This window comes from Actinia tenebrosa, unplaced genomic scaffold (assembly GCF_029948245.1).
Source record: "Actinia tenebrosa isolate PJP-AT-01 unplaced genomic scaffold, QUT_ActTen_1.0 PGA_scaffold16__25_contigs__length_10494907, whole genome shotgun sequence".
Taxonomy (NCBI): Eukaryota; Metazoa; Cnidaria; class Anthozoa; order Actiniaria; family Actiniidae; genus Actinia; species Actinia tenebrosa.
In genome coordinates this window covers 6,688,303-6,701,171 of record NW_028292576.1, presented here as the reverse complement: position 1 = coordinate 6,701,171, position 12,869 = coordinate 6,688,303, and the positions used below count along the sequence as shown (strand labels likewise).

General features: G+C 36.3%; 1 protein-coding gene across 2 annotated transcripts; it reads right to left on the bottom strand.

The window, feature by feature from the left end:
• Positions 1 to 299: 299 nt before the first annotated feature.
• LOC116305009 (uncharacterized) lies at positions 300 to 12,058 on the bottom strand. Of its 2 annotated transcripts, none has more exons than XM_089030948.1 (4): positions 11,917 to 12,058; positions 6,900 to 7,110; positions 3,398 to 3,545; positions 300 to 2,701 (listed from the first exon to the last, which is right to left on the bottom strand). In XM_089030948.1, the coding sequence occupies exons 2-4, from the start codon at positions 7,083 to 7,085 to the stop codon at positions 1,827 to 1,829; spliced, it is 1,209 nt and encodes a 402-aa protein (XP_088887074.1). In that variant the 5' UTR covers positions 7,086 to 7,110; positions 11,917 to 12,058; the 3' UTR covers positions 300 to 1,826. The 2 variants fall into 2 exon arrangements, with proteins under 2 accessions (XP_088887074.1, XP_088887073.1); XM_089030947.1 differs by lacking the exon at positions 11,917 to 12,058 and adding an exon at positions 9,026 to 9,092.
• Between the last annotated feature and the right edge of the window lie 811 nt (positions 12,059 to 12,869).

Genomic DNA, 12,869 nt, shown 5'->3' with positions numbered 1-12,869 from the left:
TGTAAAAAAGAAGTAAAAGTAAGATTATATTTTGCTTACCATTTTTTTAAAAACCAGTTTCAAGTCTGTTTTGCAATGTCGATTTGTCCTTAAAAAGTTCGGAAATCTTCAAAATTTGGATTTTAATGAAAGACATCCAAGGTAAATTTCACTAAACCTGATATTTTATTGGATTATCTGTAATTATCTTTCGTTTTTCAAGTAAAAATAACCAGGAATTCAAAGCGTAATTTTCGTAAACATCCAAATACATATGTAATTTGTTTGCTTTGAGAATGCTCAAAAATTTTGAGCATTCCCATGGACATACATTGTATTTTTATCTTAATTCTATGGTGCCTTGAGTATGCTCAAAAATTTTGAGCACTCCCATGGACATACATTGTATTTTTATCTTAATTCTATGGTGCCTTGAGTATGCTCAAAAATTTTGAGCACTCCCATGGACATACATTGTATTTCTGTCTTAATTTAATGATGCCTTGAGTATGCTCAAAAATTTTGAGCCATGTGGTGGTAAAATGTATCATATAATGCCAAATAGCTTGTATAGGAGGATTTATACAGCTTGTTTAGTGATAAAAAAGCATACAGATGGACGTGAAGGATTAAAATGTTAATTTTAAGCCAGGTTTAACATTGCATTTACGAAAAACACTGAACCGTGTCTTCTCACACTGTTTTGTAATAACCATGGCAAGCGATCACTGAAAAACCCTTCATTTTGTTTATCCTTATCCATGCCTTCATAATGTACATATTGTAAACACAGATATTTTGTGTGTTGATTAAAGTAAAGGAGAACCATACTTGCTTATTGCCTATTTATTGAAGTAGCTTCCAAAGTGCCTCTCTTAGGTTTTCAAACCAAAAAAATTGAATTTTCGCTGAAGTTTGCTAGTGTTTAAAAAAATTGATAAACAACGAATGGCAGTTCATCCATTGGCATGCTAGTTTGGCTAATAAAACCATTCTAAATCATTATTTTCTAAAATGGAAAATCCCAAAATACTTTGGAACCGGTTTTATGCATCCCAACCAGCAAATCTAAGACATCATGCAGTATGATGGTCGTGCTTTATCCTCTTCAGGACTACGATTATCGAACTCTATTCCCGAACATATTAAATTGGCATAAACTGTTGCAGCATTCCATATCAAGCTTTACTCTATATGTTAGTGTCGAAGTTGGAGTAGAGAAAGCTCACTCCATATATGTTATGATCAATTCCATATTTGGATTGTGCGGAAAAGCGGCAAACACTGAAAAGGCCGTCGTTTTATGACGAATTCCACATGAACATTTTTGAAGAAGAAAAGAAAAGAAAAAAAAAGGACAAGTAAAAAAAACAAAAAAACTTTGGAAGATCGAGGAAGGATACGGGGACGATGCTAACTCGTGGGTCTGCCTCGCAGACAACAGACACAGGGAAATACGACACTGAATGTTTGATATCAAAACCGAGTTAAAGACATTATCTTTTAATAAATATTTTTAGTTAATTCTTTTTGCATTATAATTATATAGTGACGTATATTTAAGGTAAATATAGTTGTTATCAGTTTTCATCGCTACACGGTAATCGTAACGAACGTTGCGACAGAATAAATCTGCAATAGACTTAAATGTCAATCTAATACATCGCGGGCAGAGTACGTACTGAGGCTAATGGGAACCTACTCTAACGATTTTATTTGATTGACAGCAGTCACTCCATCGCCCGATTTCCATGTCGCGCGCGACTTTTGTCGTCAAGATTTTGCACTGAAATCGACTACAAATCGTACGATTTCGCGCGTGCGATTGGAAAACGCGGTAAATGAACTCAAAATGATTCATAAGTGATCTTTATGTTACCAGGGAGATTATCATTGTCAAGGAATTCCCAGGGGTATCGTTCAGCCTTTGGCATCCTTGTGTTAATCGATACATAATATTGGTACTTGTAGCTGTTCCCCTTCTTCTGCCACTCACTCCAAATTTTATCCATGAAGCCGTGGTGAAGGTAAAACTCAGGCGTATTGCTTGAAGCAAAGTTGTGGTGCATTAGTCCGCCGACGCAGTCGTGGTAATCATTATGAAACTTCTCCCTGACGATATATTCAAAAGCAGTGAAATTGTTGAGGCTCAGGGTCTTGTGAAGGAAATCCTCGTCGTAAAGATGGCAGGAGAGGTTAAAGTTCCTTTGTAAACAACCGCCTCCTTTACTGATAGGTAAATGCCAGGAACCTTCTCTGAACTTTCCGTCCTGTACGCAATAGGAAGGTGGGACGCCGTTGCCGCCAAGACCCTGAGGACCGCTGTTCCATACATCTGTGGGTTCAGTAGTCCTCCAAAGATGTCCTGATGCTGCAGTCCACTGGAAGAAAGGAATGGTTATACGGCAGTCAATCTGTCGAAGAAAGTTTTCAACTTTCGTCAGGAACCATCGATGCCATGGGAAGAAGATCTGAGGCATGTGATGGAGATATGTACTTGGAATGAATGAATGCTCAATGAGAATTGCTTCGAAATCATCCTTGTAACGAAGATCAGTTGTTGCCTTGTAGAAAGCATTAATGTATCTTCGACGTTCCTCAAAGCTCATTTGGGTGAACTCTTTGCGAACTCGATAGCAGTTGAACTGGCCTTTGATACACGTGCAACGCTTGCCACAAGCGTCATAATATGTTTCTTGTTCTCTGCACGGCTTTTGAGGACCTATAATTGTGAATCCACAGACAAAAATTTAACGAACTCGCAGCATTTTCATCGTCAATCATCAGTTCTCATAGCGCCATAAATCAGAGACCTTGTTGCATGCATGTATCTAAACTTTACCTAAAAACTAAAGCAGCTGTTAGCTCCTTTTTCGACCAGGGAACATACGGTGACTACTTAATGAATACTCCTTATTCAATTCCGTTCAGTGACCCTGATAGCCTGCGTTACATTCGGAATTTTCTTCGTAAATTGATGTGACGCAGGCTATGACCATGAATTAATGCCACTTTTTAATAATGAAGAAAAATAAATATTTTATCGAAGATTATATATTAATTTTTGATTTTTACAATTTTGATGACACCAATTGATTATCATGCATTTGGAAGTATATAAACCTTTATATCTCCAAGATGCATAATTTAAATCATGTAAAAATATTTTACCATTTAACTATTTCTTTCAGAATCAATGCTGAAAATATTGATTTAGGTGTTTTAGGCGAAGGAAGTGGGGCACGAGGGGTTGGGGGGAGTTAGGGGGGGTAGGTTTTCTTCCTAAATGATAGTTTCTTTTTAGTTTACTCCCCCTCCCTCCCCCCCCCCCCCCCCCCCCCCCCCCCCAAATCCTGAGGGGAGTATTAGATAGGGTCTATAGGGACGCCATGGGCGTTGTCTATCATAGCGGCATTACCTTGAACATTCTTCAATAGACCATTAAACTCTACATCTGGACATGTCTTTGTGTCCTTGCTAAGCTGAACAGTGCTTAGCAGTAGCGAGCGATATTGCTTTAGATAAATTGAATGACATCTTGGAACAGCCATGCACCTGGCACAGGTCTGTAGAGTAGTAAGACAAAATCAAAAAACAAAACAAAACAAAACAAAACAAAAACAAAAAACAATATCTGCCAGTTGTGGTAAAAATCCATAGTTTCGACTCCCCTTCACAAATGATCTAGAATATCTCAGATTTTAAACTCTGATCGCCGAAAATTAATCATAAATTGTTTCAATACTTTACTTTCCTGCGAAAAGGACAGAAAATATTTCCTCGTAATCCTTGTGGTACTCTTTAAAACAGATGCTGTGTACTTGTTTGTAGTACAAGATTTTAAGTCCACTAGGAGTCTGAGTCGAAACCATGAATTTGTAAAGAACAATCTTACTCTTGGGGTGTATGTTACGTCATAGCCGCCACATTGTTTGACAATAACAATACATTTCTCATTAGCTTTTCTCGTTCGATCAATCAATATGGCGGCTGTTTCATTGTTATTTACATCTCGAAGGATTTTGAGTCATGTGGCTGCGGATGTGGTTACGGCCATGCCTGGATATGCTCTCACGAACGTTTTTTTGTTAGAGTTTCTTTCCTACAAACTTGAATAATCCGTTGAGGGCAACAGAGTGTAACTGTGATGGAAAAACTATAATTTTTACCGTTCCGAGTGTCTTAATTGTCACATTGACTCTGATAAATCACAGAAATAATAATAGCTAGTATATCTTAGTTTGATAAATCTTTTTCCCCACTGTTGACAAACGTCAAATACCGAGCCAGATATCCCTCGAGGGCGTAAAAGTTTGACGTACGTACGTCCGTGTTGGGTTGGCTGATCAATCAAAACGAAACTTCGAGATACTACTGTGAATTGTTTGCATCATCAAAAATGTAGTTTTTTTATTTAAAAAAATGAATGAGTATTTCCGGAATCAAAAAAAAGCACCAAATGAACCCTTTTCAAAATTGTCTTGATAACATCACGATAAAAACACTGTTTTACACGATTGCCGCGTGAGCCTGTGTAATCAAAAAATACTTATTAAGTTGCACGTCTTATATCAGACGGAAGGCTGTTCCATAAAAAGACTCAAAACGAAAGGGTTGTTTTAATATAAAGCTACGATTCCATTAAAAAACTCAAAGGCGTGAAAAGAAAGAGTTGAATTCTATTTGATCGAAAGCAATTCCATTGAGCCGTACTAAACCAAAGTGAGCGACTTGCCGAACGACCAACATCGAGGGTCAAACATATGTTTTTGCTATTTTTCTCGTCGTGTTGAGAGGTTTCCCCGCCAGCAGAGTCTCCCTCGCCTTGGCGAGAATCGCCAACTGAGGGAGACTCTGCTAGCAGGGAAGTTGCAGAGAATATATTACTTGCTCGCTGCATGCGCTCAATATATCTTGCATGCACTTGCAAGATATTACCTCAAACTCGAGGTTATAATATTTGATTTCAATTCGGTCATGAAATATCCTCTATATATTTTGTTGGTATTTCATCTTGTTAACGTAGCTTTGATTCCATTCAAATGTACATTATACCTCAATATGTCTAAGACCAAAATCTGGTATTTTTTAAATCAATCGAACTAAGACCGATAGTTTGTTCATTCAAAAGGTTTCAGTAATGGCAAACTTGCTATAAGTATTTTTCAACCGGTACGTCATGATCAGCAATACTTATTATGATTATGATTATGATTTATATAGCGCCCTTTAATATGTGGATATACACCTTTTGCTGTTCATTAACAGAAAATGTACATTCATTTGTGCCAATAGTTGTATCAATAACGTGTAATGTACTTTCATCAACACTACAAGTAACATCATTAGCGCGGATCAACTTTCAATAACGACAATTGAATATGCGTGTACATTCATAGGCATCAGTGGACAATCAATAGCGCGTTTGTACATTCATATGCGCGGATTGTATTTTCTTGTGCGCGAAATTCAACTTCAATAACACCAAATGACAAACAATAGCATTTATGGACAATCATTTACCCAAAAGTGAAAATTCATTAGTGTTATTAGCATAACCATTGACAATCTATAACGCGTTTGGACAATCATGAGGGTCAACGTTATATTCTATAGCGTGGTTCGACAAACATTTGCATGATTCGAATGAATAATAAGAGAAATAAAACAATCATTAGCGATTTTTTTAATCACTTTAAAACATATAAAAAACTCAGGTAACTGCTTCCATAATAGCCGCTGCGTAGGAGAATAGCAATTAGCTCACTTAAAGCAGCAATCAAAGACGACATCAGCCGTCCAGAGATCCAACAACATACGAACGATCGGGCTGAGGTCACTACAGAACGCAGTTGCTAATGGAAGGGTTCTAGAGAAATGTGGCAACTATCACTATCGCTAAATGTGGTCAGTGGTTCAGTTATATGCAAACGTATTTGCCACGATGTATAAATGGCGAAGAAATTAAAGGCTAAAATAAATAAAAAATCGCTAATGATTGTTTTTTTTTCTCTTATTGTTCATTCGAATCATGCAAATGTTTGTTGAACCACGCTATAGAATATAACATTGATCCTCATGATTGTCCAAACGCGTTATAGATTGTCAATGGTTATGCTAATAGCACTAATGAATTTTCACTTTTGGGTAAATGATTGTCCATAAATGCTATTGTTTGCCATTTGGTGTTATTGAAGTTGAATTTCGCGCACAAGAAAATACAATCCGCGCATATGAATGTACAAACGCGCTATTGATTGTCCATTGATGCCCATGAATGTACACGCATATTCAATTGTCTTTATTGAAAGTTGATCCGCGCTAATGATGTTACTTGTGGTGTTGATGAAAGTACATTACACGTTATTGATACAACTATTGGCACAAATGAATGTACATTTTCTGTTAATGAACAGCAAAAGGTGTAATCAAAGGCGCTTTACATGGAGTTGTGAATGACAGATTGCTATGTGCAATTTACAAGCATGAGAGATGGTTAGTATGAAGTGTAGGCACTGAGGGTGGTCACTGCCAGGGTTTCTTTTTACGTCCTCAGTGGTTCTTTTATGTCCCCCATTTTTACTGTAGGTTAGGGTAGGTTAGGAAGGGTTAGGAGACAGGGCCTACGGTTTCAATCCTTGTCCGAGAAGACTAACCATTTGCAGATATTGTTACAAAGGCAGCACCTTCTCCTCAGTTATTTTAAGACCCTGAGTGTTGGTCCGGCCGAGGCTTGAACCACGACCTCCCGCACAACAGACCGACGCTCTTACCAACTGAGCTAACCGGGTGGCGGTTACAAGCATTGATCTATATATGTACAACCTATATGAATGGGAATATAATAAAGAAAGAAAAAAGTGTTGCTGTACATGATAATATATCATTTAATGTGATATTTATTTTCTATGAGGAAATACCTGTAATTTCTTACACCATTCACTGCGTTCTTCTTCAATTACGTTAAAAGTAGTTCTGCTTAAATCACATTTACACTTCTCATGAACGTGATTTGCACACGATTGTTCATCGATCAAGCTACAGGTAACCATGCACAGAAACAATATCAAGATTTGAACGACCAACAACCAGCAACGCTCAGCCATCGTCTTTATCTTCACAGTCGTTGAGCTTGTAAAAAAGAGGAATCACTAATTAGACATTCGATTTCGTGCAAGCTAAGACAGAGTAGTGACAGCAGTAGGTGACAACCAGACTCGTACCCAGTCGTTTCTCTTGTCTTATTGATCTCACGCTGTGGTTGATGGGAAGGATTTAGTGAGTTCCCGGTGCATCATGGGAAGAACTTCCCAAAAGCCACCGCGCGCAAAAAAGCGTGAAACAAATGACGACTGGGTACGAGTCTGGGTGACAACAAAGATTGCACGGAATGGTAAGTTATATATTTCGTTAGCCACAAGATGGGGGAGGGGGAGGGGGAGGGAGGGGGGGGGGGGGGGGGGATACTGAATAAAAAAAAGAAATGAAAACCGGCCTTACGTTTTACTTACAAAAATAAAGCCGACATTATATTTAAAAATTGTTAAAAATTATGAAAACAAATATTATACCGGTGCTATAAATCGCTAATATATAAATTTAGGCACTGCCTAAAAGCAGGGGCCCAATTTAGCTAAAACTGAAAGATTGAAATAAAATCGGGCAAAAAAATCCACAATGTTCTCTCTATGGAGATGAAGATAATGTCCCCCATAACGAAAACCATGAAGCGAAAAAATGAAATGGAAATGCATTACATCGTTTTCTGCGCACGAGTCTTTGTTATCGACCTTAGCACTCTCCCACTTAGGAATTTTGTCACATGTACACAACCCACCAGCGTCCACACCAGGGACTAGTTTTGTTCTTGAAAAATTCTTCGACAAAGTGTTGCATGGCCGACATTTTTACGCTTTGAATTCCTGGTTAATTTTACTTGAAAAACAAAAGATAACTACAGATAATCTAATAAAATGTCAAGTTTAGTGAAATTTACCTTGGATGTCTTTCATTAAAACCCAAATTTCGGAGAAATTCCTAACTTTTTATGGACATATGAACACGGCATATAAAGACAGACTACGCTTACTTTTACTTCTTTTACATGTATGAAGAGTTTATGTTTTTATAAGAACCGTATATTTACCGCAATGAAATTCAGAAAACAAATGCTTTGGTAGCATCAGAGAGAAAATTGGCTGGAGATCATCAACTAACTAAACTTGAGAAATGAAGGTGCTGAATGTTCGAAACCAAATGTGTCATCAGTTAAAAAATAGTTTTCTGATCCTAATTCTTCATTCAAATATTTTTATTCCTTAACTACTTTTCGATAAGCTTGAAAACTTAAGCTGTAAGATTTTAAGATTCGATTTTAATTCGTATTTTTTCCCAATCTGTTTTCATGCGCGAGAAAGATACGGAAATCACGAACGATCGAAAAGTTTTCGAAAAACAAAGTTTACATTCAGTTTTATATTTCTTTCAATATTCAAATAAATTATCTGTAGAAAGGTATAATAAAATTATTGAATGAAAGTCTGCTTTGTTTTGCCGATGGGACCCCGCGATAGGAGGCGAACAAAGCTGCATTAAAACATACGATAGTTGGTTAAAAACAACCGAATTGTTAAAGATTTACAAAGCTAAATAAAGGACGAATATTTGTGGGAATATTTGCTCTCCGGGTTATATTCAATAGCGCAGCGCACTGATTCGAAAAATAGCTTAAAGATTCGGACAAATATTGCATTCTGTTTGACCGCTATGAGGATTACACGAACCGATTTTATTATTTTTACTTAAAGTTACAATAATAACCCATGTAAACTAAGATCAACTGCGATCGGCTGTGAAAATTATCTGCTGAAAGTAAACTTGTAAGTTTGTTTGCCCGAATTTCGCCTTTGTCTTCGTTTTTATGACGTCACGGCTGCGCTGCGCTTATCTATAGAAATATTAAAAGTTTTGAGAGAAAGTCTTTGATTTGTCGATAAAAATCTTGTCATAAAAAATGATATACGATTGTTTGCTAAAAAACACACACCTGACTTCTTGCAGAACATTTCTTATATAGCTTCTCTTGTTAGATCAACCAAGACGGCGGCTGTTTCATTGTTATTCATTATCTCAAGGGGTTTTGAGTCGCATGATTGCACACACTCTATTCAGCATATTTAATAGACGACTTGCACTAACAGGTCTCGTGACCCTACCTCCCTTAAAACGAGCAGTTGTTTGAAAACGAACTTTAGAAATCAAAAGAGCAGCTCAACATTAGTAAGAGGGTGAAGTTTCAGCTCATAATGTTGACTATAGGAGAAATAGCATTAAATATAAAATCGAACATTTTATAAGGATTTATATGGGATGCGGTTGGCTGGCAACCTCTTACCATCTAGCGTATTTTCCCCACAGGAAGTCCAATTTAGATTTAAGTGAATGGTGAAAATAAAATCGGAAAAATCAAATAATTAATAATTTTTTAAATTCGAGATCAAGATAATGTCCTCCGTAATCTAGGAGTAAAACGAAAACAAAAATTAAAAAACAAAAACAAAAAAAGAAAAACACTAGAACATTTTTTGTTCGCGCGCGCCTTTGTTTTCCTATATAATTTCCCTATGGTATCTGATGTTGATCTTATGTATATATATCATATGTATACATAAAGGCGCTGAAATACGAGACACGGAAACGTCCAACTAATTGTCGCGCAACATTGTTGCGGTGCAAGTTCGAAAACAATGTTGCTGGTTTTACACCCTATCTATCCAACTTGTCACGCAACATTTTATGTGCAGAAGCGGCAGTCAGCGTGCAGAATATCACCGTCATAGTCACAACTTGTTTGGTATCCAAAAATAAAATGAAGAAGTAAAAAACAGAAAAAGATAGAAGCTTGAAGACGTTTAAGGTAAATTTTAAACATTTTTTCGTAAGTCAATACATTTTCTGTAAGACCAAAACTCTTGATGATCTTTACACGCAAAAATAACTTGGAATAAACTAGTAATCAGCATTGTACAGATATGATATACAGCTACTTGCAAGAACGTTGACATACGAATATAGAACATTAGTGATTTAGTGGGATAGGAATTGCATTAAAAAACAAAAGAAGATCACTGAAGCTGAACTTTTTCTTTTGTCTTTTAATGCATTCCTTTCTCACTAAATTACTAATGTTCTTATATCGCATGACAACGTTCTTGCAAGTAGGTGTATATACATAAGATCAACATCAGATACCATAGGGAAAGTATATAGGAAAACAAAGGCGCGCGCGAAAAAAATGTTCTAGTGCATTTTTTTATTGATTTTTTTACTCTTTCGCATTACGGAGGACATTATCTTGATCTCGAATTTTAAAAAATTATTAAGTATTTAATTTTTCCGATTTTATTTTCACCATTCACTTTAATCTAAATTGGGCTCCCTGTGATTTTCCCATATACAAATCCTTATTATTAAATATTTGATTTTATATCTAATGCCATTTTTGACATAAGCTGAAACTTTGCCACCCTACTAATATCGAAGTGCTCTTTTCATTCCGGATGTTCATTTTGACACAGCTGCTCATTTTAAGGTAGGTAGGGTCACGTGACCTGTTAGTGCAAGTCGCCTACTCCTCGGATAATTGTTCCATACCTTTCGTTCGGTTTTATAGCTTCTTTTGAACCCGTACACATTTTATTAAATATCGTGTGTATAAATGTCCCATTTCGAAAAATTAGAAAACACATCAAAATTGCCATGTTTCTGTAGTTTGGCTTCAATTGGCTAAGAAACAGCTAAACTATAAGCAATCAAAAACATCAAATTATACTCGATATTATACGGTATTAATGTGACAAAGAAAACTGTTTACATTATCCATATAACACAAGAACTAAGTGCCACTTTTTTAATAGAGAAGAAAAAAGGAATCAAATATTGAAATAAAACTGGAAAAAGAAAAAAAAGAAAAAAGAAAAAGAACTTTTCGAAAAATTTATGAAAAATGTTTTGGCCATGTCTCAGGCGCGCGAGTAATTTTCTCATTCTTCCGATTACTAGCTAAGCTTCAAAATAGCAAACCTGAAAAAACTACAAACTATAAACTGAGAGAATATATAAACTGAAAGAGCAAACCTGTGAAAAAGGCGTCTTTTGCTAATTGAACCACATCAGTTGACTACCTCCATAATAGAAAATTTGATACCAAGAAGAAACTAACGAACTGAAGACTAGGAAACGAAGGAGTAAAATCACTGACAAGGAGCCTTGCGAGTTTTAGATCCAACAAAACTATATAGACAAAGCGCCTCAACGTCTCCTTTCTTGATTTGAACCACATTGACTACTCTAATGGAAAATTTGATAGCAAGAAGAAGAAGAAGAAGAAAAAAAAAAAAAACAAAAACAAAAACGAACGACAGAAGGAATGAAAGTGTAAAATCAACGAGAAGCTTTGTGAGTTTTAGATTTACAAACCTGTACATTCGACGAAAGGCGCCTATACGTCTTCTGAATTGAATTGAGCCACAAGGCTTTGACCAGCTTAATAATGGCAAATTTGATAGCAAAAAGAAACAAATGAAAAACTAGGAAATGAAAGAGTCAAAACAACAAGGATCTACTCGGGTTTTAGATTGAACCAGCCCGTAGTAAAGGCTCCTTTTGTGAATTGAGTTGAACCACATCAGTTGACTACATTCATGATGGAAAATTTGATACCAACAAGAAAGAAAAAGAAACTAACGAAAGACTAGGAAATGAAAGAATAAAATCAACGCGGATGTTTGCTGGTTTTAAATTGAACAAACCTGTCGAAAAGGCCCCTTTCAGTGGATTGAATTGAACCACATCAGTTGACTACCTTCATGATGGAAAATTTGATACCAACAAGAAAGAAACAAACTAGGAAATGAAAGAATAAAATCAGCTACGAACCTTTAGAAAGCCTTTCGTGAATCGGCTTGAACCCCGGCTTGAACCACCTTCAATATATGGATCACATTGACTTAAAAAAACTTTTTGGTTTTGTTAATTGATTATAATGAAACTTGTTTATTCTATGCACAGGGATTTCGCCTGATCGTCCTTTGGTAATTAGAATTATAGGATGTAATATCGACTGTGTGAAAGGTAGCGCTAATACCACACATTTACATGACATTAGGACGCCCGCGTCTCGTAACATAAACAGGATAATTGCTTTGTACTTGTCAGCCATGTTTCAAATGAACAGCTGCAGCAGGGTAATCTGGACTATCCAGGCCCTGTGTTAACCATAAAGTAATTATGATTGGCAGAAAGTCCGCCAAAAAAATAAATAAATAAATGATAATATATAAATAAAAATTAATAAACAGCTGCAACAGAGCACTCTATGCTATAAAGTTAATCATAAGGTGAGGACGACTAACAAGAAGTCCGCCAAACAAAATATAAATAATAATAACACTAATAATCAAATAATAATGATACAAGATATAGAAATATAAATAAGTTATAGTGCTTGGGAACGAGGTTATTCCGGGCGAAATACCTTTGGAAATAAATTCGTAAAAATTAATTTCCGACCTCGCACCCACCTTCGGCCTGCTCTCAGTCTGACCTCTAGCTCAGCTGGTAGAGCATCGGTAGTACAATTCCGAAGGTCGTGGGTGCGATTCCCAGCGAGGTCGGAAATTAATTTTTCCGAATTTATTTCCAAGGGTATTTCGCCCGGAATAACCTCGTTTCCAAGCACTATAACTTATCTATATCTTGTATTTCATAAGTGCTACGCGGTCCACATATTCTAATAAAAATATTATTATAATATAATAACAAGTTTGCTTCACATTGCACGAACAGTTAAGATTTTAAACTGAGCATTAGATAGCAGGAACTTGTGGGTA

What these genes read in the sequence shown, in the direction of transcription:
- LOC116305009 (XM_089030948.1), bottom strand. Translation starts at nt 7,085, where the DNA reads ATGGCTGAGCGTTGCTGGTTGTTGGTCGTTCAAATCTTGATATTGTTT. An exon ending in AATGGTGTAAGAAATTACAG is followed by an intron (nt 3,546 to 6,899) that starts GTATTTCCTCAT and finishes ACTACTCTACAG; the next exon opens with ACCTGTGCCAGGTGCATGGC. An exon ending in TCTATTGAAGAATGTTCAAG is followed by an intron (nt 2,702 to 3,397) that starts GTAATGCCGCTA and finishes TCACAATTATAG; the next exon opens with GTCCTCAAAAGCCGTGCAGA.